Source organism: Micropterus salmoides, unplaced genomic scaffold (genome assembly GCF_014851395.1).
Source record: "Micropterus salmoides isolate LMB-PRFRI ecotype aquatic unplaced genomic scaffold, ASM1485139v1 Ms_hic_scaffold_19, whole genome shotgun sequence".
NCBI classification, from domain to species: domain Eukaryota; kingdom Metazoa; phylum Chordata; class Actinopteri; order Centrarchiformes; family Centrarchidae; genus Micropterus; species Micropterus salmoides.
This window is the reverse complement of record NW_024041039.1, coordinates 5,445,989-5,472,429: the sequence shown is the minus strand read 5'-3', so window position 1 is coordinate 5,472,429 and position 26,441 is coordinate 5,445,989. Positions and strand designations below refer to the sequence as shown.

The window sequence follows — 26,441 nt, the reverse complement described above, 5'->3', positions numbered from 1 at the left end:
TCCTCTAAAAGTCAGCTGATAATCACATCACTGCTGATCACTCTCCAAACCATCCATCGAGTTTAGTTTGATTTCAGCCATTTGTTGCAGACATGACAACTGCTACAGAGAGACAATCCATCAGTTAATGTTCAGACAAGCATCTTTTTATGTCTCTGTATCAAACTGCCGGGGTGTATAGAAGCTGACATCCTCCCTGTCTGTGTCGTCCTGTCAGTGTTTGCTGGAGCTGCAGAGGGAGGCGGTGTTCCTGTGGACCAGCGAGTTGGAGAACGTGGCCACCCTGTGCTTCAGAGCCTTTGAAGGATCCAACTACAGCGTCAGAGTGTCTGTCGCCAATCTGCTGGGAACTCTGCTGGCTGCTGCTGTGGAGCCCAGACAGCCCACTGGTACGATCAGAGAGTTCGGATGTTCTGAGAACAGTGCTAGCAAGAGTTTCTTTTGCACATCTGTCTGATTTATGAGTACTATGTTCTTTAATCGAGCAGTCAGATATTGTCCTTTTGTTCTCTGTATTTTCTTTCATCACATGAGAATACAGTTTCTCTGTAGATTGATAGGTCCAGTATGTCTTTAGCTAGGACCCTATGATTTCCGTAATGCGGAAAAAACGTACGGAATTGTGGAATTTGGTAATAAAAATGGAAAATAAGGTCTTTATGTACAAGTTAAAGTGCTGTTTAGACTCTGCGGTCTGCGGAAACCTCCTCCCTGACATTCAGTGTGGGGACACTTCTGTGTTGCACAATTATAACTGTCCAAAACCAACAAATTTGTATCCTCTGTCCGTTATGGTCCTATTTCTGCAGTCATACCTAAAAATACTTTGTTCTTAAAAGGGAGGAACTCCTAGAATGCCATGGAGTTTCAGGCAGGGCAAATCAGAGATGAAAAGGTGTGTGGTGGTGGATGAATGGAGGGATGATGAACTGCTCCTCTCTTTCTTATTTTTTTTCCCCAGCAGCCCCCAGACAGGGGGGGCGGGGTCGGAGCTCCCTGGAGGAGGTGATGGATTTGTTGTCCGGGGGGTTCCTGCGGGGCGGGGCAGGTTTCCTCCGAGCTAGCGGAGACATGCTGAAGGGGACAAGCTCTGTCGGCAAGGATGTCCGCATTGGAGTCACGCAGGTGGGTCGCCATGGCAAAAAGGGAATTTAGGAAGCTTGATTCATTGCAGCAGATTAAATGACTCCTCCTCTTCAGGCCTGCGTAGTCTTCATCTCCACCCTGGGCGGCTCCTGGTTAGAGGCGAACTTCCCGGCCTTCCTGACCCTACTGATGGAACTGGCATCCCACGGCAAGGCCACGCAGACGCCGGGCGACGCCGCGGTGACCCGCCGCTGCGTCTCCTTCATCCTGAGGAGCACCCTGGGGTCCCTGCTGGGAGAGAAGGCTCAAACCAATGCAGCCAAACAGCTCTGCCTCGCTGTGGCCGCGCAGAAACGAGCCATCGGTGAGCAGAGAGGGAGGAAAGACTATACATGACTTTCCTCTGTGTGAATGAATGTGTGACAAACTTATGAAAGCAAGATGAGTAATTTACTGTACTGTATGTCCCCAAGGCTGCAGAGGAGAAGTAGTTAATGTTAGTAGAGAGTGTTAGGCAATCTGGTTGGCTAATGGTGGCTGCAAGTCACTAATATTGGGGCTTTGTGCAAATAGGCCAAATGCCAAATACATTGTTTTAAGCATTGCACAGAGTGGATATGTGTTGTCTCTTGTCGTCCAGATGTAGTTGCAAGGGTTTTGGTAGTTTATGCGAAATATATCACACAGAAAAAACAGGATGGAATATAAAAAAACACATTTGGTGAAAATGAATCAAAACAAAAAAAAAACCTGTAGACTCATTGGTGTGATTTATTTTTGATACAGGGTGGGAAAAAATGCTCAGAACACAGTGTTAAACCAATCTACAAATACGCAGACAAAACCTATTATTATTATTCAGAAGAAAATGAAAATTTCTTCTATGACTCCAGTTCAAAATCAAAATCATTTATAAATGACCGCATGATGGCGCTATCTACACCAAAACCTAATGAGTTCCTTCTTGGTCCACAGCCTGAGGTTCCACCAGATGTCAGTCAAATCTGTCAAAGTCAATAAAATAGCTTCACTTGACTTTGCTAATGTGGAAGTGTTTCCCTGGATGTCCTGCTTCAGCATGTGGTTAACAAAGTGTGAAAGAGATGAGTTTGTTTAGACTGAGAATTAAATATGCAGCTATGTGTGTTTCTTCCTACTGAGCTGAAATGGCGAAGCTGAAAACCAGTGGCCTATAATTCTTTAATTGATGAATATCATATATTTAGTTTGAAGCTGTGGAGCCCCAGTGCTAACATGTGTGTGTGTGCGTGCATGTGCTTAGATGCAGCTCTGACTGATGGGAACATGGAGACCAGAGTTTCGTCTGCAGATGTCTCGGCCAGTCAGCATGTGTTGGTCTGCTGCCTGCTGGAACTGGGAGCACTCATACAGGGACTGGGATCAACCGCTGGGCCCCTCCTCACGGACAGCAGCACAGGTCTGTCACACACACTCACCTTCTTAAGTTCAAACCAAAGGGAGACCAATAACGGAGACAAATGAGACTAATGTTTGGGATCAGACTGGTGGAGACATGAGAGAAAAGAGGAGAGAGGAAGATCTTAGCTCTTTATCTGATACACAGAGGATGGATGATGTCTCCAAAAACAGACTGTGGATCAGCAGGAGGTGATCATGTGTTTAGCAGCAGAATAAAACTCCAGACTCGGCAGATATTAAAACTCATTTGCTCTTTTTGACCTCCACAGTGAATTCAGAGACTATAGATTGTCTGTTGCCTCTCACATACAAGTACCTCGTGGTAAGCTGCAAATTAATTTCCCTTCTTGGGATCTATAAAGTTGTGCTTTATTTTGTATTCACTCATCCACATGTCTCCAGCACACTGTGTGAGATCTGGTTGAGATCGAGTGGTCACATGTTTCTGGCACTGAATCTGTATTTATGTCTTCTACAAACTTCTCCTCAGAAATCTGCTGCAAAGTGACTTTTACTTTCCAGAATTTAAATGCCGCAGGAAGTTGAATTGGTCTCGTGTGTTTGTCTGTGCAGCCCTCCTGGACACGGTGATCTCCGTCCTTCTCCACCCAGCCGCGTCTGCCTGTCTGGCCGCCGCCTGGTGCCTACGCTGCGTTGCCATGGCGATGCCGTCCCAGGGTTCCTTGCTGCTGGATCACTGCACTGAGCGGCTGGTGGCGCTCAAATCTTCCCCTGAAGCTGTGGCCGGGTACGGAGCCGCTGTCGCTGCCCTGGTGGCTGCAGTGCAGCACTGTACCCTGGGAATTCCACACACCAAAGGCATGGTGGGTTATCATATGTAACATTACATAACTTATTAATAAACCACATACCATGCCAATGTTGCATTAATTAATGCAACGAAAAGGCAAAGAGGAACCAAACATAACTATTATCAAATACGGAATTATATGTCCGTGTGTGTTTGTGTGTAGGTGGTGCTGGGTCTGGCGGAAGACCTGCTGCGTTCAGCCTCTCAGAACAGTCGGATCTCTCTGCAGAGGACTCAGGCCGGCTGGCTGCTCGTCTCCTCTCTCATCACTCTCGGTACAACTCCTGAACGCTGTGAACATTTCTGTCACTTAACTGAAAGAAACCGCAATGAACAAGATCAGCTAACCGCTTAGCCACACTAGCGTCTTGGCTGCTAGCATCTAAGCTATAGGCTTAATGGTAACATTTGTATGATAACATGTTAGTAGCTGAGACTTAGCATTTAAGGACATTACAACATTACATTTTTTACTATACTAGTGTGACTTCAGTTCCTGTAACTCTGTGTTTGACCGAGTAGCTTCACACTGCTTGTTTCCTTTTTAATCTTTTTGGTTAATGGCTGTGTGTGTGTGCCCAGGCCCAGCTGTAGTGGAGCACCACCTGTCCCGTCTCCTCCTCCTGTGGCGGTGTGTGTTTCCTGCTTCACTCAGGGAGCAGGAGATGGAGTTGCGACGAGGGGACTTCTTCACATGGCAGGTTACACTGGAAGGACGTGCCGGGGCGCTCTGCGGTCAGTCCACACCTGTGTGTGTGTGTGTGTGTGTGTGTGTGTGTGTGTGTGTGTGTATATACTTCCACCTGAGGGGTACTTTGTCATACACACTTGTTCACTATGTTTCAGTTCAATTACATTCAAAATACTTTATTCGAAATACACAATTTATGCACATGAAAACAAACTAAAAATACAAATATAATAATGTAAGAAAGAGTTGAAATGCACAAGGACTATTGGCAGAGGACAGTCAGTATTGTGCATATTGTTTAAAAAAAAAATGTAATAGTGCAAGTGCACATATATACACGAGGTAAACTGACCATTTCTTGTACTGTGGCCTCTGCTCTTCATAGCAGCAGCTTAAATTAGTTATAGAGGGCGTCGTGTGTGGGCTCATTGAGAATCTCTTGTGCTTTTTTGAGCTTCACCAGGGATCTTTGTGTTTTGCCAGTAATTTTAGACCAGACGTCAACACTTGCAGTAGTTTATTCTGATGAATGGATGTAAAACAGCAAATTAATGACAAACAAAATAACTGCGTTCTTGTGTCTGAACAGCAATGAAGAACCTGTTGCTGCACTGCAGAGAGCTCGTCACTGATGACATCATCAGCCGCCTGCTCACGCCATTGGCCTGCGCTGTGGCCCTGCTCATCAAGTCAGTCCCTGATTGTTTCCCTTTAAATTATAAGTCTGGCGAGGCTATTTTCTCTTGTTGTCAACAAATCCCATGCACAGACTCAAACCAACACTGAATGTATCTACTAACAAGTATTAATTATGTTTGGAAAAAAAATAGTTTTTACTATATTACTAGAAAAATGTGATTGATTGATTTAAAAAAAGAGGTTATCATTTCAATATACTTTCAACATTTAGGATTTGTGTGAACTTTTTGAAATTGATCCAACTTTTGTGTACAAATCCAGCTGCTGAGGTGACAAACTGCTGTTTCCAAATTATTTTATCACCATTGTTTTTTGTTTCGGCTATAAGAGCACATGAAGGCATCGCTGGTATAAAGATTGGTGAACAGCATCATTACATTTCTTTTATGCAGATGATGTTTGAGTTTTTTTAACAAATCTAAAGGATAGTGTTCTCCAGCTAATAAATGTAATGTTTGGAGATATCACAGGATATAAAATACACACTTTTAAATCAGAATGAATGTTCTTGGAAAAAATTAAAGATTAAATCTTATTATAGATACACAAAAGGAGGTTTTACCTACTTGCAGGTTAAAATTACTGTTATGTTAATATGGGACTTTTTATTGGATTTGTTAACAATAAAAATACAGAATAACACCAGTCTTTTCCTTTACATAAGTCTGCAGGGCATACTGAGGTAGAATTGTTGTTGTTATACTGTTTGTATTATACATAATATAGTTTTTTATATATATATATATTATTGTTCTATAGATATAGTTTAACAAAATATATGAAATATATAGTAGTGTTATATATAAGTAGTATATATTACACACAATATATTTGTATATTGAATACACCACAAAATATACTTTATTGAAATACAGTATTTTTGTCATCCAGAACAAGTTTCAGAAAGTTTTTTTTTAACTTCCATTAAAACCTTTGTCTTTGTGTAATATATGTTGTCTGTGTTTTGAATGTGCGTGTCCAGGTTGCCTGCCCTCATCAGGTCTTACAGCAGTTCGGTTCGCATCTGGTCGGTCATCTACAGACAGAGAGTCTATGAGCTGCTCGCTTTGCTGCCTCCACACACCTACCAAGGTAACAACACACCTCCTTCTTTACTTCCTTCTTTCCTTGTTCCCCTCTTCCCACCTCCTCCAGCTTCTTCTCTCCTTTTATTCTATCATGGTTACTTCATTCAGATTTCTGTCCAAATTGCCACACAAATCCTTTATTGCTTTGAGTTCCTTCCTTTCCTTCTCTCTTTCTTCTGTCAAATATTTATTTTTGTTTCTTCTTGTCTTGTTTTTGTTTTCTTTACATCTTTTTCCTCTTTTTCCTTATCATGATACCTCATGATTAGGGATGCAACGATTACAGATTTTGTCGGAGGAATAATCACAGTTTCCCCAGGGGAAATTAATAAACTGAACTGTTATTGTCATCAACTCTCATCCATATGTATAAGTTTTAGTGAAAATGATTGAGTGCAGTGTTATTAATAACTGAAAAGCAGGTAATATGTAGTCCTGGAAGTTTATAAGCTTCTGATGTAATGTGAGTGTTTTACATCTGGCAACATTTTCTCAACACAGACAGGAGGAGGCAACAGGAAGTAACGTTAAATGTTCAGTGACTGAAGGCCCTTTCAGAAAGGAAGCGATGTACACTGCCAGTTTGGTCCCTCTGCCATAGTTTAGCCAGTGTGCAGTAGAAACCTCCACGTTTCTGATAAGCACGGCACTTTAAGCTAGTGCACCGCTCGTGTGTAACTTTGTTTTCGGTTTGTGCAAATTGCAACAGTTTTGTTTCGTGCCACAGAAACACTCGATGTAGCGGCACGTTTACTGTGAATTAACTGTGACGTTTTAAAGCGCCGTTCGGTAATCGCTGTATCCCTAGTCATGATATTTGCCTCCTAATGTCTCCTAATTGTGTCTTTCTTCCTTTTTCCTTTTCACACGTCTGTATTTTGAAAATAATGAGTTGTTCCACCTCTCTCCTCCTCCTGCAGAGAGTTTTGGTTTAGTGATGAACCAGCTCGTGTCTGACCTGTCCAGTCAAGACAACCTGAACCAGCCGTGTTCAGAGCTCACCCTGCTGCCCCTCCTCTGTCACCATGATGACCTGCCGCTGGTCGGCCCCGCCCTCGACGACACCGACCCCAGATACATCGAGGAACAGGTGATGTGTTTGAGCTGGACTTCAGACTGATAACACAAACAGCACACCACAGGACTGAAGAGCATTGTAATTGTTGAGGGTGTGTTTGGTTTTCAGCTCCACGGCAGCATTGTGGGAGGGGGCTCTCTGGACAACGACGCCTTCAGTCTGTGTGAGAGGAGTGAAGAAGCTCCCACTCCTCTTCCTCCTCCCGTCACTCTGATCGCTGCCACCGTCCGACTCTTTGGAGCGCTCTTCCCCCACATCATCTCCGCTCAGAGGTAACTCACCTTCTGTTCCTTCATCACAGGATGAATGCGCATGTTCATAGCTTTATGCAGCTTGGGAATATTAACGCTTTCCAAAACAGACCTGTTATCTGTGATAACAAATTCTCTCTGTTTGTCTTTCTCAGAGTGAAGATATTGGAGCAGTTTGTAGAAACAGTGAACCGGCTGAAGGGTCAACGCCAGCAGACCGTCCAGATCCATGTCTGTGCTGCCCTCTGCAGTTTGCTCAAGGTACTACACCTGTTAGCTTCAAGACTTGTACCACTCAGGCGTACAAACACCAGCCCTGTTTCCATCAACTTTTTTTATGCGCACTTTGAAATATGACATTAGAAAAGGTTGATGGAAACGGCCAAATTAGTTTTTACGCTCGCTTGAGGTGGTTTCTGCCTTTGTCGAAAAAGAGTTAAAGCATTAAATGGGAGATGGAAACACTTTTGCCAAATAAGTTCTGATGTAACTCACGACTGATCAGCTGTTTCCGCTGTCTGCGTCTTCCCGGATATTCTCATAACGTGCGGAGACATGGCTGGTAGCAGTTGGCCCGCTTGAAACCCATTCCTGAGGACCTCTCTCCATTTTTCTCAGATCCATGGTCCTGGTTTTGTCCCATACTTCGTGTTCATTATAGCCATCTGTAATGTCAACTTCTGAAGTAACTACACTTGCCGTAGCCTGGTTTATTAGCTCCAAACCAGCTGATGGAAACACACATAATTCACTTTTTCTTTTTTGTGACATTTCAAAAGTTTGCTTAAAAAATTTCTTGACACTTAGTGTGTGTGTGTGTGTGTGTTTGTGTGTACAGGACACATTTTTGGCTTCAATTTGAGTTGGTCTGTACATTCTTGTATTTGTATCTACTTCGGGGCAGCAGAACTCCACTACAGGCTAAATAACATAAACCTCTGACATATTATCACCTTACAAAGTTGTAATAACAAAAAAAAAAACTCCTCAGCACCAGGGTGGGATCCGGGGCTCTTTTGGGCCAGAGGAGGTGCGTTCCCCGGCGTTGTCCCTCCTGTCAGGGGCGCTGGAGAACGTCAGTCCTCTGCTACGCTGTCTGGCTGCTGAAGGTCTGGCCCGGCTGGTTCAGGTGGTCGGAGACCCCGGCTTCACCGTCTCCGTCTCGCTGCTCTGCTTCGACAGGTAGGTGGACGTTAATATACTGCTTTTAGTTGGAGATGCTACAGTTGTTGATGGAGTGGACTTAGAACTATTCATGCATTTTTATTTTTACACGTTTTATGACATATTTGTGAATACCGATGAATGAAACAAAAGTCTGTAAATTCATTTTTATCTGTTTCCCCTCTCAGATCTTAAAGTAGCAACAGCAGAAACAAATCGGTTCATGATCCAAAAATAATTATAGCACAGACAGACAGTTGCATATGAACCAGAAATAGAATAAGCTTTATCCAAATATATCACAGTGTGTTTTAACTGGCGACCCGCTGATGCTGTGATGCACTTTGAAAATGTTTTTTAAAGCATTTCTTCAGAGTTTGCCATAACAAAGCTTAACTCCGCAGGTGAAAGTGAGTGTCTGTGCAAAGCTTAAAAACTTTCTCTGTGGGAATAGTTTTTCTCTGAAACTATAGTTTACCAATGTTGTGCTGTACCCCTCCCCTTAAATGTTGATACATATATTCAATTTGTATGTATAATTTTATGATTTCTGTAATCTTTTGCAATTAAATGTGTTCAGATCTATCTGTGGGGTCATACTGTAGGTGTTTTATTTTTTGATCACTCAGCCTTGACATCAGCTTTGGCTTATATATGTGTTTAAAAAGGTACTTTAAAATAGACCTGCCTGGCCGTACTATTATCAAAACTACTACAAAAACTACTAATGCTGCTGCTGCCACCACTAACAGTATTGATCGTGACTGTTCAGGCTGAAGACGGCTCGTGATGCAGCATCTCGCAGCGGCTACGCTCTGGCTCTGGGGGCGCTATACCGCTACACCGGAGGAATCAGCTCAGCTCAACACCTGTCCACCTGCCTGGGAGTCCTGTTCACCCTGAGCCAGGACAGCACCTCACCTGAGGTCCAGGTACATACACATTTGTTCCATATCTGTCTGTGTGCCATCATGCCAGTGATTATGACTGTTATTGTTTTCGTTTTTCGCAGAATTATAGATGTTTGTTCTACACTTGCGAGGACCTTGAGTGACATAAAACATTCCCTTAACTACGTTAACTCAAACATATTCTGATTTAATAAAAAAACAACAACAACTAAATGTCTAAAACAGCATTTTAAAGACAGACAAGATGTCCTCTCTTTTCCTGAAATGTCCTGATCTTGAGTGTCCTTGTGTGTCTGTTGGGTCTAGACCTGGTCTCTCCACAGTCTGTCTCTGGTCATCGACCTGTCCGGAGGTTTGTACCGCGCCCATGCCGAGCCTTCCTTCGCCCTGGTGCTCCGGCTGCTGCTCTCGGCTCCGCCCACCCACCCCGAGGTGTACCACAGCCTGGGACGCTGCCTGCACGCCCTTATCACCTGCCTGGGTCCTGACCTGCAAGGTACCACCCTCATCACACCTGAGGACAGCAACAGAGTAGCTTTTAGCAAGCGTTTGACTGATGTGTGTGTTTGACAGGTGAAGGTGCAGCAGTGTCCGCTCTGCGCTACAGCTGTCTGGTGGGATGTGAGGTGATGCAGGCCGGTCCAGACTGTCTGGTTCAGGCCAGAGCCATTTCCTGTCTGCAGCAGCTGCACATGTTCTCACCACCACATGTCAACCTGGCCAGCCTTGTACCTGCACTCTGTGTGAGTACACCTGAATTACCTGTCTGACTGTAAAAGACCGTCTGACTCTGTTTTCTATGTGCAGATTCAAGATTTAGCTTCCGAGTCTATTCTGGTGCACCAGTGAAGTCAAATCTCCACAGACGCCTACTTAAAAAATGATAACATAAACTTTATTTCTGCAGCAGGATTACAGCATTTCAGGAGGCATTGAGGCAAATAAAATCAGACAATTAAAAGTAATAATAGAATAGAATAATAATACAAAAATAGAATAAAATACCTACAATAATATAAGATAAAAACAATCATAATGAAGCTACGCTGGGCAGGGATATAAAACTAATGAATCAATAAATAAAGTAAAAATAAGGTTGATTTCTTCCTGTTCCTACATGCAAACTATTGTTGCCCAGAACATTTCTGCTGTCAGTCAGTCTGGTGAAGACGGTTTGTCCGGCAGCTGTCCTTACTTTTGATGTGGTTTAGCCAGTGAGAGAAAAATTAAAGGATTAGGAGACAATTTCAGAGACATAAATTATAAATACCTATAATATTGAAATGTTAAAGTGCATACTTTATGTCACATTTATATGCAGAATATATAATGAAGAAATTGCACAGGGTCTCTGGGTTCATCATCCTAAAGGTCTCTCTGTGTGGCTACAGACGTGTTTGTCGGAGTCGTCTGTAGAAGCTTTTTGACCCTGTCTTGTGTCTTGCAGGAGATCTTATTGGATTATTCCATGTTGGTAGGTTCTCTCTCAGGCCTGAAGCTGCTGTTTGTCTCACTTTTATTTTCAGCTTCTTTCCCCCTGGTTCTTTTGGACCCTCGACACTTTTCTGTTTCTTGTGGAGCTTTTTAAAACAGTTTTCTATGGATTGTGAAACATGTCACACAGTTTTCTGTTGCTCTAAAACTGAACATGTTCCTGTTGATTTTGATACTGTATTATTAACTCACTGTTTTTGTTTAACGTTTGAACTTTTGTATCTCACAGTTTTTTTTTGTTACGGTTTACTTTCACATTGTTTGCTTTGCAGACTGACAGCTAACTCAGTAACACCTTACCCACAGTATTGCTCTAACATATCCCTCCCTGCTGGCTGTTTTTATCTCCTACAGTGAATGTACTCAGTGCTTCCTCTAGAAAGAGCTTGCAAATTAAGCTAATTATTATGATTACATCCTTAAAGTGACGTAGAGGAATTTGTATTGAACATAACTGCTCAGAAACTTTTGTCTCTGAGAAATTACGACATTATTATTCTTTTAGAATAATTAATCAGTTAATCACAAGTTCATCAGAAGATTAATTGACAGGGCTTATTACTGTTTCTTGTGTACCTAGAAGTATTTTGATAATCTGTTTTTAAGCAAAAATATCTAATATTTCCAAGAGAATCTCATTGGGTTTGTACGGTTGGTGGAACAAAATAACTAAATGTGTAATCTTTATAATCTGTCACTGCTTTCGGACATACTATTAATTATTTGAGAAAGTAATCGTCAGAATGATCAATTATTAAAATATTCATTACTTGAACCCCTAATGTAAAAAATGTTTAGTTTCTGAGTCTGGAGGAAACGCTGTCTGTAGCTGCATGCTTCCTTTGATAAACCTTAAACCTGTTGACGGAGAACAACTGTTCTCCACGTATTAACTCCTCTGTGTGTGATTCAGGCCAACCTGTGCAGTTCATACCTGTGTCTGCGTCGCGCGGTGGTGGCGTGTCTGCGGCAGCTTGTCCAGCGAGAGGCTCTGGAGGTGTCCGAACACGCGGTGACTCTGGTCAAAGAGCTGCCGAGAAGAGACAACACACAGCTGGGTGAGGCAAACAGAGACACTGAGTCTCACTGCTGCCTCGCTCTCATCATGATCACATTATTAAGCCACTTTAAAGATCCCCTCCGAACACATTTGAAGACATGTGATAATGCTGTGCTTAAAATAGTCATTTTAATAATTTGTGTTGTGGTTATTCCAAGTGTCCAATTTTATTTATAAAGTATCCCTGACATAAATACAGACTTAGGAAGAATAAAACACAATAAAGTAGAAATTAAAATTACCCAAAGGCAACAGGTGAGCTGCTTTTTTAAGGTGTCCACTAGAGCTGGACGATATGACCAAAAAAGTTATATCTTTCTATATCAATAATTATCATGATAAGTATCAAATCACTGTGTCTTTCAAGTTAATTGGGGTTTAAACTCTTCTTTAAAGTAAAATAAAAACTTGATGCCCAACAGTGGATCACTTCACAATAACATTCAAAACAATTATAATAAAATCTTTGTCAACAAATATGCAAAAGTAAAAGCTTTTTTCAGCAAAATAAACATCTTAATAAAAACATTAACTCCTAATTCAGGTATGATTCAAGTGATAAAATCAAACATCTGTTATTGTTAACATTTGTTATATTGTTCTTATAAAAATTATATCGCAATAATTATTGTTATTCTTTTATTGTCCAGCCCCAGTGTCCAAATATGTTTTCCCTCTTGGCCTATATGATATGTAAAAATCCTAAATATGAGAAAATGTGTAAATTTGAAAAAGTCTCTTAAATTAGGTAAATGGGCCGACTAAGAACAGATCTACCAGGCCGAGTTTCTCCATTACGTACTGGAGTTTGCCCACTGACAAGTTTTTTTTGACTAAACTGCTACATGTCTTTTTAACTCTTATCTAAAAAACACTTTGAAGAATCTGTACCAAAACTGTTAACGCTATGCCCTTTATTTAAAAAAAAAAAAAAAAGTAGTCAAAGAGTATTTTTACTTTGTCAAATATCTACATGGGTGATTAATATCACCTTTAAAAACCCAGGATTGGTCTGAAGTATTTTCACTTTCAGCATCAGTATTTGCAGCACGTTCATTCAGAGATACAGTCATTTGTTGCCATCACAGTCTTGAACAGTTTTTTTCAGCACTGTCAGACACAAGTCTTTCCACACACTGACATCCCCCCCCCCCCCACACGTCTTTTCAGACATCACCATAAAGGAGGTGGGTCTGGAAGGAGCTCTGTTCACTCTGTTGGACCGAGAGTCAGATCCAGGTCTGAGGAGGGACATCCAAGAGACTCTGGTCCACATGATGGCGTCCAGCGCCACCAGCGGCAAACTGGGACACTGGCTCAAACTCTGCAAGGACGTTCTGTCTGCGACCACCGGTGGGTTGAATGTGTCACATACAAAGATTTTATGCTTCAACACACAGCGAGGGGAAGATCAGTGGGAGCGTCACTGCGACTCCATGAAAATTAAAACACTTCTTCAACAAGTCTTCTGCACTACAGCGCGCTTACATTTGGCCTGTTTGCGAATTTAATGAATCTTAAATGATTTGATTACTTAATTAATCGTAACAATGTACACAAAACAACATTAACATCTTGTTAAAATTGTTAAACAAGTTGAAATTATATTTTTCAATAACCGCATTATGTTCTCTTAAAACCTAATATTTAAAATTTTACTATAGAAAGGAGGTAGAAATCTCACCTGCGGAGTTAAGCTTTGTTATGGCAAACTCTGAAGAAGAGTTTTTTTTACCCAGACATGTCATTTTAAGACTTGACTTTTGGTTTGGTGACAACAACAGCATCACTAAGTTTAGGAATGAACTCTCACGCTGCCTGTCCTTCAGACTGTCTGGCTCCGGTGGAGGCGAGTCAGGAGGACGAGGAGGCGGACCCCGGCAGAGACGACGACTCCTCTGCTTTCAAAGCTCGGTCAGACTCCGGCGGACCGTTCACGGCCCTGCGCTGGGCTACGCGTCGCTTTGCCATGGAGTGTGTGTGTCGCATCATAGCTCAATGTGAGACTTCCGACCCGGCTCACTTCGACATGGCTCTGGCTCAGGAGCATCGCCTGCACAAGTCCACCGGTAAGACCAGCCTTTTCAGTTTTCATGTGTTTTTTGGACCCTGCAGACAGCCGTGACCCCGCACCTGTCTCTCCGCAGACTTCCTGGTCCTCCATCTTGGTGACCTGGTCCGTATGGCGTTCATGGCTGCGACAGACCACAGTGACCAGCTGCGGCTGGCAGGTCTCCAAACCCTATTGGTGATCATCAGACGCTTCTCAGCCATCCCCGAACCGGAGTTCCCCGGTCATGTGATCCTGGAGCAGTACCAGGCTAATGTAAGGGCCAGTCACTGATCTAACTACTCACATAATAAAGACATGCAAACTCCAGTTACTATAATAGTTTAATTTTATGCCATGAGAATACTGTATTGTGATTGGCTGTAGGTATTTACAGTGTGTACTCATCACTGTTCTGAAATAGTCTAAAGCAGGAAGGCTACTTTTTTTGTTTAGTCTTATAACATTTTTGAAATTGAGCAGGATACTATCTCTGTCTTCAAATGTCTTGTCTTGTCTACACAACAGTCCCAACCCAAAAGATATTCAGTTTATTGATCTAAAACAGTAAATATTGACATCGTCAAGCTAGAATCAGTTGTTCGATGTTTGGCATTGCTGCTTAATAAATAATGTAAACTAATAATTATCAGCATCGTTGGCAGAGTTAATTTATTTCAGACCTTTTCAAGAATTTTGTGGACCCAGCTCTATTAAGTGTATCATATTTTTATGCGTGCAGGTTGGAGCTGCTCTCAGACCAGCCTTCACTGCCGACGCTCCTCCTGACGTCACCTCCAAGGCCTGCCAGGTGATCTTTCATCAGTTATCATCTTAATAGTCCTGACTGAAAGGTTCCTATATGTTCACCTGTGGCAGCTGAGTCAGTCCACGCTGCAGGTAACCAAAACAACATCTGGACTCCCGTTAGATTCTAAATATCTGATTGGCTGCTGGAAGTGAATTTGGGAAAGTAATTTGGAGTAAATGTCTAAACACATTTAATTTTTCATCGGCCCGAATGACAGCGGAGACATTAGAGACCAAAGAACACCACATAATGCACTCTGCTGTCACCTTTAACCCCCTTCTCTCCTCACCAGGTCTGCAGCGCCTGGATTGCCAGCGGTGTGGTCAGTGACCTCCGTGACCTGCGGCGAGTCCATCAGCTCCTTGCCTCCTCATTGGCTAAAGTCCAGGCCGGGAGGGACACGTCCACCCAGCAGTACAACGAGGCCACTGCTACAATGGAAACACTGGCTGTTCTTAAGGCCTGGGCCGAGGTGGGTGATCAATGGTTTGACTGGTTATTTATTGTCGTCATCTGTTTTTCCAGGGCAGGTTTTTCTTGATAATCTTCATAATAACACGTACACATGTAAAAATAAAAAGATAAAAACACATTGAGCTAAACTGATGCTTACTACATGATTGTTTAATTGCTTCCTCCTCTCTCTCAGGTTTACATCGTAGCCGTTCAGAGGAGCAAACAGAAGGAGGTCCCCGGTAGGAAGGCTGACCTGTCAGTCTCCTCTCTGGCCAATGACAGCTCTGTCTCCGAGTCGGGAGGCGCTGGCCTTCTGAAGTTAGTCCAATCAGATCTGTCGACGCTGAGCCGTCTGTGGTTGGCGGCGCTGCAGGATTACGCCCTGCTGACCCTCCCACAGGAGTACGCATCGCAGCTACCTGCAACAGGTAGGAGGCAAGGAGGGATGGATGGAAGGAAAGTAGGAAAGATTTCTTATTGTAGCTGATATTTTGGGCATTTTAGTCTTTACTGTCTTTAACCAGGGGCGAACTAGGATATTTTACTCAAGCAGAAGTAAAATAAAATAGGTCAGTTAAAAGGTACTTTGAGCCGCTCTGTTCTTTTTGAAGTGAGAAGGATTCAAATGGGTTCAGGAACAGTAACCGTTTTATTTTAGGTCATTTTCAGCTTGTGCGCAATAAAGCTGTTTGTTTAAGTTAAGTTTGTCCTCCTCTTCCTCCTCCAGGGGGTTCTTTCTACACAGCAGAGACGGTGAACCAGGCCAGAGCTCATTACTCCTCCTCCTGGGCTCCCATCCTCCACGCCACCTCCCTCTGGCTCCACAGCACCGGTCAGTGCTCCTCCTCACTGCTCCTCTGTTTAATGTGAGCAGTAAAGACGTGTTAAACAGTCAGATGTGACACTGTGTTGCAGGTTTTATCATGTCAGATGATGCACCTGCCAACTTGTCCAGACCGGTCACGCCCACCTCTATGGGACACACTGGCTCTGTGGGTGGAGCCAAGAGTCCAGAGGACATAAACTCTGACAGACTGCATCTCATACTGGGTGGGAAACTGGTTTAAATACAAAACCCAGCCGACTAAAAAATGTATTTATTTCACTCACATTAAATTGTGTTTTTTCTGTGCTGAGTTTTGTTGTGTGATCCTGCATTCTTCTGCAGGGATCAGTGTGGAGTTCCTGTGTTCTCCACATTCTGAGGACCAGATGGAGAACATCACTTCCTGTCTGCGAGCTCTGCAGGCGCTGCTGGACATCTCCTGGCCCCGAGCTAAGATCGGAAACGACCAGGTGAGACACAGCTAGACCTGAATCCAGACCAGAGTTTGAACCTGAGTCCAAGGCAGAAATTTGACTGTAATCCTGGTTAAAATCTTGGCCAGGATTAAAGGCCAGACTCCAGACTAGATTCCAAGCCAGAATTCAGATCAGATCCAAGGCCAATATCTTGAACAGAATCCAGTCTGAAATCCGGACCAGAATAAAGAGTACAGTCTAGACCTGCTCTAAATGAATGGGGTGCCTGAGATAACTAAAATCTACAACTAAATCAAAAACCAGAATGTAGACCAGAATGAACCCAGAGCAGAACAGAGAGCTGATCCAGAACAGATTCAGACCAGAATAGTGACCAGATCGAGGCTAAAGTTCGGACCACAAGGAGGCTAGAACCAGGACCAGATTCTAGACAAGACTCCAAGACTTCCAGCCCAGAAATTTGACTTAAATTCAGAGTTAATCCACATGTGAATCTAGACCAAACCCCATTTCAGTCAAAACAGAGACCAGGCTTGAACTGAGACCAGAATGCAGATCCAAAGACTTGGACAGACAAAACGATGTGTTGATCTGAAGGCCTCGTAGTTGATGTTTGAAACAAGTAATACTTATTGTCATATAGTTTGAGTTATAGATCTGCTTCACTGTCTCGCTCTCTCTCTCTGTCTGTAGGCTCTGAGTGTGGAGCTGCTCAGCGTCCTCCACAGGCTGATGGTGACCAGAGAGTCGGTGTCCGTCCAGCTCGCCGTGTTGGATTTACTGCGACAGATTGTGACGGCCGCTCAGGAGCACGTCAGGGAGAAACGCCACAGTGCCGAGGGTGAACACACTCTTTTAGACCTAGCCTCGCATCCTGACAAAAAACTCCTAACTCGAGGTCCATTTACTGTACTAGCTTTTTCCAGAGCTTTCTACCATATTTCACTGTCTTCATCACTGGATAGCGTTTGCTCAAATTCTGCTAAACACTTTCCAAGTAACCAAACAATACACTTAACAGTACTATAAAACCTGGCTGAACGTTGTTGTGTAAATCTTTATTGTTCCACAGTGGATGACGGTGCATCAGAGAAGGAGACACTCCCAGAGTTCGGCGAGGGACGGGACACCGGCGGTTTGATTCCCGGACGCTCGTTGGTGTTCGGAGCGCTGGAGCTCTGCCTCTGTGTACTGGTCCGGAAACTTCCACAGCTCAGCCCCAAACTGGCTGGAACAAGTCCAACTGGTACGATGAGGTGGGGGAAGGAGAAGAAAAGTGGGATGATGCAGAGAGGGTTAGAGAAAGAGTTAAATGAATGGGAGGAAGATTGAAAGGAGCAGGACGTATAGAGGAGTAAGGAATGAAAGAGAGGAGGAGTGTGGGGAAGTGAAGCTGGAGGACTCTGGAACAGTCTACCAGCGATCAGTCTCTTCTTGGTTTTATCTCACTTGTTAAGACATATTTCTACAAAATATTGATGCGTAAAGTATTTTTCCTCTATTTCTAGATTTGCTTGTTTGTGTTTAATAGTGAGTGTTGTAAAGCACTTTATTATCTGTATTGAAAAGTGCTATACAAATAAAGCAATTACTATTATTATTATTATACACAAGGAATTGTGAAGAAGAGGAAGGAGGAGAAAAGAATGGAATAGAGGTGAGAGAGGAGAACTTACAGGTCCTCGTTAGGGAGTAAATGTAAGTCAATGCAGTGCATGTGTGTGTTCAGGTCCTGGAGGCTCAGTCTGGAGTTTGACTGACAGCGACTGTCAGCTGGTGTCATCAGCTTTGTGTGTCCTCTCTGAGCTGCCGTCTGTCTGCTCTCCAGAAGGTGAGAGCTGAAAATAAAAACACAATCCTTTACATGCTAACATTAACATGCTAACACTAATGTTAACATTAATGTTGATTTGGTGGTTGTCTTTCCTCCTGCAGGCAGCGTTTCCATCCTCCCCACTGTCCTCTACCTGTTGCTGGGAGTCCTTCGAGAGCTGGTCCAACAGCCCAGCACACACACTGGTAACACACACACACACACACACACTGGTAACACACACACACACACACACACACACACACACACAAAAGTTAGGATCCTGTTTTCATTTCAGTGATTTTGAAATGCCGTGGCAGTTACCCAGAGCCCAAAGTGACACCTTCACAATACAAGGCAAAGCAGCAAATGTTCACATGTGAGAAGCTGAAAGCATGAAATGTTTTCACAGGAAGAATTACTCAATAATCATCAATTAGTCAGCTAATCAATTAGTCGATTAGTGACAGAAAACTTATTGGCTAATAGTTTCAGCTGTACTTGTATAAACTGTTGGGGAGTGGAACAGCATATTTTATAAACTCTTTATATGTTTTTATGTAAAAATCATAATCTGTTATGGAACTAGTAACTAAAGCTGTCAGATAAAAGTAGTCAAGTAAAATATTTGCCTCTGAGATGTAGCAGTGTAAAAATGAATAGGGCTCAAGTACAGTACAAGTACCTCAAATTTGTACAATACTCGAGTACATGTACACTCTACCACTGTCCTTTTTTTCCCCCAGGTGCCTCGGTGGTGGGCTCAGTGGGCAGGGCAGGTCTGGATATGGTGGTCCAAGCGACTCTTCAGGCTCTGAAGTCTGTTGTGACGTCTCCGATGAGCCGTCAGGAGAAGAGCCGAGAAGCCTGGAACGTGCTGCTGAGATCAGCTCTGAAAACGCTGCTTGGACTCTGGGACTCTGGTACAAAACACACCTTAATAACTTTTAATTTAGAGAGACATGTTTATAAATGCAATATACATGCGCAAGATTATTTAAATTATTTATTTATTTAGAAGATGGAAATTCATTCAGACATACAGTGTGGGAAGAGAGAAGCAAAAAAAGGAACGTAAAATAAAACAGGGCGTACAGTTGTCATGAAGGGGGAATTAGCTATAGAGACCAAAACCATTTTTTTTGTTCCGAGCTGTAAACCATTTCTGCTCTAAAGTTGGGTATTTTAACATCGGGGTCTATGGGGATTGACTTGTTTTTGGAGCCAGCCTCAAGTGGCCAATTGAGTAACACGCCACGGAGGTTGCTGCTTAATCCAAACACAGAACAAAAATGTGTTTAAATATGTATGAATTCAGTCTTTTGATTGATTGTGTGGGTATTTTCAGGAGACTCTGCTGTAGATCAGGTCAGCTTACTCACAGCTCTGACTGTCTTCCTGCTGTCTGCTGGTCCTGATGTCTGCACTGTTGAGCCGCTACACGCGCTCTGTCTGCAGTGTTTCAACGCCAGCATGGACGCCAAAGACCCACTGGTCAGTACCAGGCAAAGAGAGTTCAAACGGTTCTTTCTGTCCTTTTAATTTGTGTTTTGATGTCCTATGCTGCGTTTCTTATTTAAGCGTTAAAATGTGAAGCACTTTGAATTGTTTCTGCATATGAAATGAAATATGTGTGAAAAAATGTGCCTTGCCTAAAAGTAAAAGCAGTAAGATCAAGAAAATTCAAACAGAAATGCAGTGAAACTTTACTCTGTCGACTTTACTGCGAGTGAAACTGTAAACCAGCAGTCTGCTGACCTGCATACTGGTTGAACTGGGACACAGTGACGATGATTCACGGCTCTCCCTGCAGAGCCAAGTCTATTCTGGGACAGACGGACAAAGAAACGCGGCCCTCAGACAGACAGAACACACGAAAACACGTCAGAATATTTTAAATTCTGGAGATGAAACTGGAGTGGATTATGTGACAGAGAGAAACTGAGTCTGTGCAGAAAACTGATGGATCCGAACATCACTTGAAAACTGTCCTAGAAGTTATTTTAAAATTGGTACTAATTATTAATTACAGTGTTCAATTGGTACGCAGCGAGTTAATTAATTCCATTTTATTGAGAGCATAATCTAGAGCAGTGTAGGTGCCTTGAGGGCAAAGATAAATTAGCGTCATGGTCATATTTTTTTTGTAGTTTTATCACATAACAAGAATCTGCAACATTGAACAGTCAACTGCGTAAAAAAAACAAACTGTAAACAAACATTTATGCCACAGCTCACCAGCAAACAAATTAGTGTATTTAACTGGATTCATTGTTTATTTTAAGTTAAATATTTTTCTGCAAGGCACCTGTTGGCTTTTATTCTGAGTGGTTGAAAATGGGCCTACATTATTTAACTTAATATTTACATAATAATATAACATCTAAGCATGTTATATTATATATTAATATTAATACTGAATAAATATTGACTTGTGGAGTTTTTCTTAATCGATTTACCCTATAATTGGTACCAAATTAGTTATTTGTGGAAACTTCTTAGAGAAGGGTTATCAGGAAATTGTTATGAATTTAAGGCCTAGTAAAGTTAAACCTAAGCAGTATTACCACCACGGGGAAAAACTTAAAAGATTAAAAAAATAAAGATAAATCAATAGAAGGTCGTTCAGGATGAGTTGGTTTAATATTTGAGAAGTCAGATTCTTGCTAAGTGGTATGAATAATAATCTCTCTGTGTTGCAGGTTGTGAGTCGGTGTTATCAGCTCTTAACTTCGGTGTTTCAGGCTCCGCCCGGCGTGGCCATCCCGTACATCAAGGCCCTCGGACCGCCGCTGGTTCGATTTCTCCAGGTACCGAACTACACAAGCCTCTACTGCGCTCAGGTGTCAGACGAGTCTGGTGTAATCTGTTTGTTCATGTATTTGACGTACACCACCATGGTTAATAAACTGTGGATTGTGTTTTATTGTTTTTAGTTCTGCATTTCTCTGAGAAGTGTTTCCTCGTCTCGGACAATAAAGATCTGAACTGAACTTGTCAAATAAATCATTGTCAAATGTTACACTGATGAGAAACGTCTGTGAAGGTTCTCAGTCATCCAGGTCATAGTTATCCATCGAAGTTTGAGGTCAAGGGCGACTGGACTTGGTTGAAGAAACTAGAAGACTTTTCGTTCAGACTGACTATTTAACCTCTGTTGGGATCATCGTTGGTACCGCTGGGTTCGTTAGTGCTCCTGGCTGTGGTAACGACAGTCGTCGTGGTTGTTGGAACCACCTGTGGCAAAGTCTGAACAACCATCGTTGGTATCTTCACCTGTGGCCAAGAGGTCAAATAGCTTAGTTTCCTTACCAGTCAGTCAGGACTGAAGAAGTCTCTTGGATGAGGGACGAAACGTATCTTCAACCAAGTCCAGTTGCCCTTGACCTCAACCTTCGTTGGATTACTAATGAGAAACAAATGATGATTAAAGACGTGTTTTATTCTCAAAGATGCAAACAATATTCCATGCAGACACTGAATGACCTTAAAAAGCGTATGTGTGGCTTATTTTTGTAACTTCAATGCAATCATCAATACAAAAGTCTAAAATATTAAATTGATAAATACAGAAGAAGCCACCACAGAGACAAAATTAAATCCTGATATAACTTAAATATTTTCATGGAAAAAGTAGTTTATTTTTCAAAAAGCAGACCTCTTATTTTGAAAAGAAACTCTTTGGATGTGTCTTCCTGTCGGTCTTAGGCGCTGCTGTTTGATCAGATGGATTAACGTATTAACCTGATCATATAATATGATGTGTTTCTACCTCAGAAGGTGGAGAGGAGTCGTCCTCAGAGTCCAGAGGAGCTGTCAGGAGTTCTGGAGGGAGTCCGAGCCATGGAGGCTCTGGTCCAGGCTGCAGACGAGTCCCAGCGTGAGTCTAGTCCAGAGCAGAACGCACAGTAGAAGAAAGTAAAATCTATACGGAGGTTCAAAGCCAGATGTTCATCTTACACTAGAACGCAGTCTGGTGCAAAACAAAAAGTTTTTGGGAACATTGTGCAGTTTGTGGAGGGTAATTCAAAACAGAAAGGTTCACTGATCACAGTAACCTCTGACACTTGGGCTGCGGTGAAATTTTGATATGGTGAAAAATGAATTCACAGAAATATCTGCAACCGCCCAAACAGCAGCCTACAAACAACACATGTGGAGGTTGTCAATCTGAAAATGAAAGGAAGGCCTGAGTGTTTGACCATGTGAATAGATAAACCTCCAGACTTCAGATTTCTGAATTACACCAGGAAAGTTTTAGTTTATTAAAAACACAATTTCACTGATAAACACTGTGAATAACACGATGCTTTCTGACCTTCAGGTCCTCAGCTGGTGGTCATCTTGTTGCCCCTCCTCATCTCCTTCCTCCTGGATGAAAACGCTCTCGGCTCGGCCCCCGCAGCGTCCCGGTCTCTCCACGAGGCGGCGCTCAAAGACCTGATGCGTCTCGGCCCCCAGCACTCAGCCGCCTTCAGGTAAAAGATGTTCCACACATTTATCATTTATAAACATATAATAACTGGTTTATAACACACTATAATGTAGTTATAAGCAGATCTAAATGTGTGTTTGTTAGCAGATAATGAAAAGAGAAGTTTTTGTTGACAAATACTGTATATTAATAAACACTTAGCTGCATGTGTCACACCCATAGAGTGCAAGTTGACTCAAGGGTTGACATATTTTAGAAAGGATTTACTCTGAAAGAATAAATGAAATACATGGTGGTGAGTTGGCTGGTCCTCAGTTGTTTTACTTTTTTCTTGTGGGACGTGCCAACAGAAGAACACGCACAGCTTATATTCCCGCAGTGATCGCGTGCCCTTTTAACTGCAAATACAACTGTTGAAAATTGAATGGGGGGTGTCTGTAAACATGCAAATAAAGTACATACCTATAAAATAACACACAAGTAAGTGGACATTCTCCTATTAATATCTATATTAATTATATATATATTATATATTATATTCTGATTGTAAATGGTGGGGAGGGGTTAAAGTTAACTGTTAACATTTTTTGTCTCTGTACGTAAGCGTTTTCTGATGTTTCCTATGTTCATTGTTTTCTGTGATTTAAAAAAAAGTAATGGATTAAAAGTATGTATAAATAGGAAAGAGAGTTAAAAGTAATCGTGCAACAAATGCTGTTAAAAAGAAGCTGAGTTCAGGTTAAGTCAGTAACGTTGATGAACACGTTTCAGCAAACTGAGAATTTTTGAAATTAAACTTTTTTTTTGGAAGCTCATAACAAACATGTTGTAGATTGAGGGAGCCAGACTCTGTGTAGAGTCTCAGTGCTGCTGTTATATCATGTCAAACACAACAACTACCTCCTGAGGTAAAGATGAACAGCTAATACAAAATATATAATGTTTAAATTAACATAAGTCAATATTGATTTGATGCGTTTTCCCTCCCTCAGGTCTCTCATCGCGTCGTCTCCTCACCTGAAGTCCCGCCTGGAAGCCGCCGTCAAAGGGAACCAGGAGAGTCTGAACGCCAAAGCCAGCAGCGCTAACTCCGCCTCCCGCAGCGGCGCCAAGTCCTCCCCCAGCATCACGCTCAAAACCAACTTCCTGTGAGAAAACTCGCCTGAGGGACAATCTTCTTCTCATCTGATGGTTTTCATCCCAAAATCACGTTAAGCTTCTGAAAGTGAATGAAAAATGTCTGATTGTTGTGGCGCCAGTGAAGGGAAACATTTTTAATATTAAATATTTTTAAGAGTTTGCTTTTGGTCAGTATAAAGAAAACCTACAGATATTTGGCTAAATGTGGGAATAATACTGTAATCATAATGTAAATGCTGTAAAAATACAAGACTAAAGTTTTTTTGTTATTTTAAATTTTTCCTTCTGGGGTAACATGTTTCCTGTGTCTTTGGTGTTCACATGGTTTTGGGATGAAAACCTTAATTTTGTCAGCGAGACTCTGAACGTCAGAGTGGACAGACATGAGCCAGGCAGACGTGAGACTCATTTAATGTTCATCTCGTATCTTAAAACCAACTGAGGACAAACAAATTAAAGAATAATGGGACAGAGAGGAACTGGAAGTGCAGTTTAAAGAATTCTGACTTCTAGCTTTCTAGAAAGGCTCCTCATGTTCCTTCATTGTTTCAGTGTTTTTTGCAGTTTTGCACAGAGACTAAACCCCGTTTTAAAACTTTCTTTAGAACCTGATAATCAAAATATTTTTTGGGAAAAACCTTTAATCTCACCAATAGATCCTCGACATTACAAATGATTTCGTACGCTAAACCCAGGTGTGCTCCAAACCTACAATGCCAAATTTGGTGCATATGCAACAACAGGTGGCACTGTAACGCATTTTACTATTGTTTGTCGGATTATATTTTTTCAGTTTAGGACAAATCTGAGTATGTGATGCTGTCATATATTGTGCGATGATTGCTGTTTTGCTCTACAACGAGTACATTAATCAGATGTCACGCCAGTGTTGTTGTCACAGCAAATGTGAGGAAAATCTGTCAATGTTTCACAATTTAAAGAAAATATAAGTTTAATATACAAAAAGAAGACGGCAGCGTGACGCCATGGAATCACTCCAAAACAACAAATTGATGTGGCTTCCCGATTGGTTGAGGACCCTTTTGTTCCTTGAGTTATGTTGGTGTGTCAGACCCTGACATTTTTTCTAGTGATTCAAAAAAACTGAAAGTAAGATTTTCGGCTTGTCAGGCAAAATCTGACAAATCTAATCTCATTTTGACTTTTCTCCAAAAAATGGAGGTAGCATAAAGGATACATGTACCGTACATGCGGTGTGTGACCAATCACAGGAGAGCATCTTAATGTCATACAGGCTGTCACTGATGCATAGACTCCACCCACCTGGCACTACAAGTACAATTAAACAAATGGCAGCAGTTTAAGTGTCCGTGCTGTATGATCCGCTTTGTCTGTCACTATAGACTTTTATTTTGAAAAATATGTCATCTCTATGTACTTGATGGTTTAAGTAATAGTAAAACAATCTGAAGTTTGCAGTAGAATAAGCTTCTTTACCTGCATCACTAACAATGAATGGAGGTCAAAGGTCATATTAACACGTCTTCATTTGACCCTTGAAGAATGAACAAAAGATGAAGAGGATTTTATTTTTTTTTTTAGTAAAATATTGATTTTGGTTTTAATTTTGTCTGACAAATCACATAAAAACACAACCCGAAGACTCTTTGATTGATATTAGTCATATGGTGACCTGTAAGGGACAATTTTAGTAATCAGCACTTTAGTTTAACAACACTACGACGTCATAATATCAACCACATCATGTTTTATCAGTTTGAGTCATCTGCAGTGAAGACTGGCAGTTGAAAGAATGTAAATCTGGCTGGTTTTAAGTTTTATTGTTTAAATGTGAATGTTCATATCAGTGAAAAGAGTCGAAACAATTCTAACATAATTTCCTTTTAAAATCTCTGTCATAATCAAACAAAAACACTAAAGATTTACCTGCAATAAGTATACGAACCAGGTGAGCTGTGTGCTTCAGTCTTCCAGTTTCAGCAGCTACACACACACACACCAGCTGCATGAGTGTGTGTTTGTGAGCTCACCTGGCTCTGTGTACAGGTTTGAACTGTATGAATGAGTTGCTGAACATGTTGTTTTCTAACGGCAGTGAGTAAATAAAACGTGTTTTTCTTCTAATTCAGTTTCCAGTTTTCTTTTTGTCTTCAGGCGTGTGAGCAAACACTGATGAGTATCTTCAACCAAGTCCAGATTTTAACCTTCCTTGGATAAGGTTTATATGTATTTGTAATTTCCAGGAGATAAAAAGAAAAAATAATTCACTTTCTTATTGTTGACGCTTTGATTGTTTGAACAGTCACTCTGCAGCCATGTTTGCAGCTCTGTGAGCAGTGCTTTGAGCTAAATGCTACATCAACATGCGCACAATAACAATGCTAACAAGCTGAGGAATAACATTCACCATTTTCACCATCTTAATTTAGCATGTTAGAGTAATGAGTTTTGCCAATTAGCAATAAACATTGTTAAAGGTCATAAAATGTTTCTGTAGAACAAAAACATTTTATGACTTTCAACAACTGGATTTTATTATATGCACACAAGTTTTATTACATTAAGGAAAAAAGTATTTGTTATACAAGGAGCTAAAATGAACCAATGCGTCATCTTTTATGAGCTTATTCATGTAGAAATGTGAATCTGCACAGTACCAAGTCACTAGCCTTAAAATAAAAGTAGTGGACTAACAAAATCCAGTATTTTCCCTTTTAA

At 41.7% G+C, this 26,441-nt stretch overlaps 1 protein-coding gene across 4 annotated transcripts in view; it reads left to right on the top strand.

The window, feature by feature from the left end:
• heatr5a (HEAT repeat containing 5a) overlaps positions 1-25,847 on the top strand; it is a 32,335-nt gene extending 6,488 nt beyond the window's left edge. The window contains exons 6-42 of one of the 4 annotated variants that reach the window (XM_038729749.1): positions 218-389; positions 965-1,125; positions 1,201-1,450; positions 2,369-2,524; positions 3,100-3,350; positions 3,501-3,612; positions 3,920-4,072; positions 4,618-4,717; positions 5,710-5,819; positions 6,736-6,905; positions 7,002-7,165; positions 7,300-7,405; positions 8,136-8,326; positions 9,081-9,240; positions 9,526-9,715; positions 9,793-9,962; positions 10,667-10,693; positions 11,627-11,771; positions 12,944-13,126; positions 13,603-13,842; positions 13,921-14,099; positions 14,566-14,634; positions 14,927-15,106; positions 15,284-15,518; positions 15,818-15,922; positions 16,006-16,140; positions 16,259-16,386; positions 17,047-17,194; positions 17,426-17,599; positions 18,083-18,184; positions 18,289-18,372; positions 18,913-19,089; positions 19,515-19,660; positions 20,869-20,976; positions 21,944-22,046; positions 22,491-22,644; positions 23,594-25,847. In XM_038729749.1, the coding sequence (XP_038585677.1) occupies positions 218-389; positions 965-1,125; positions 1,201-1,450; positions 2,369-2,524; positions 3,100-3,350; positions 3,501-3,612; positions 3,920-4,072; positions 4,618-4,717; positions 5,710-5,819; positions 6,736-6,905; positions 7,002-7,165; positions 7,300-7,405; positions 8,136-8,326; positions 9,081-9,240; positions 9,526-9,715; positions 9,793-9,962; positions 10,667-10,693; positions 11,627-11,771; positions 12,944-13,126; positions 13,603-13,842; positions 13,921-14,099; positions 14,566-14,634; positions 14,927-15,106; positions 15,284-15,518; positions 15,818-15,922; positions 16,006-16,140; positions 16,259-16,386; positions 17,047-17,194; positions 17,426-17,599; positions 18,083-18,184; positions 18,289-18,372; positions 18,913-19,089; positions 19,515-19,660; positions 20,869-20,976; positions 21,944-22,046; positions 22,491-22,644; positions 23,594-23,753 (5,598 nt within the window). In that variant the 3' untranslated portion in view covers positions 23,754-25,847. Of the gene's footprint in view, positions 1-217; positions 390-961; positions 1,126-1,200; positions 1,451-2,368; positions 2,525-3,099; positions 3,351-3,500; positions 3,613-3,919; positions 4,073-4,617; positions 4,718-5,709; positions 5,820-6,735; positions 6,906-7,001; positions 7,166-7,299; positions 7,406-8,135; positions 8,327-9,080; positions 9,241-9,525; positions 9,716-9,792; positions 9,963-10,666; positions 10,694-11,626; positions 11,772-12,943; positions 13,127-13,602; positions 13,843-13,920; positions 14,100-14,565; positions 14,635-14,926; positions 15,107-15,283; positions 15,519-15,817; positions 15,923-16,005; positions 16,141-16,258; positions 16,387-17,046; positions 17,195-17,425; positions 17,600-18,082; positions 18,185-18,288; positions 18,373-18,912; positions 19,090-19,514; positions 19,661-20,868; positions 20,977-21,943; positions 22,047-22,490; positions 22,645-23,593 lie in introns of all 4 variants that reach the window. The other 3 variants (XM_038729748.1, XM_038729752.1, XM_038729751.1) reach the window with 3 other exon arrangements.
• The last annotated feature ends 594 nt before the right edge of the window (positions 25,848-26,441 follow it).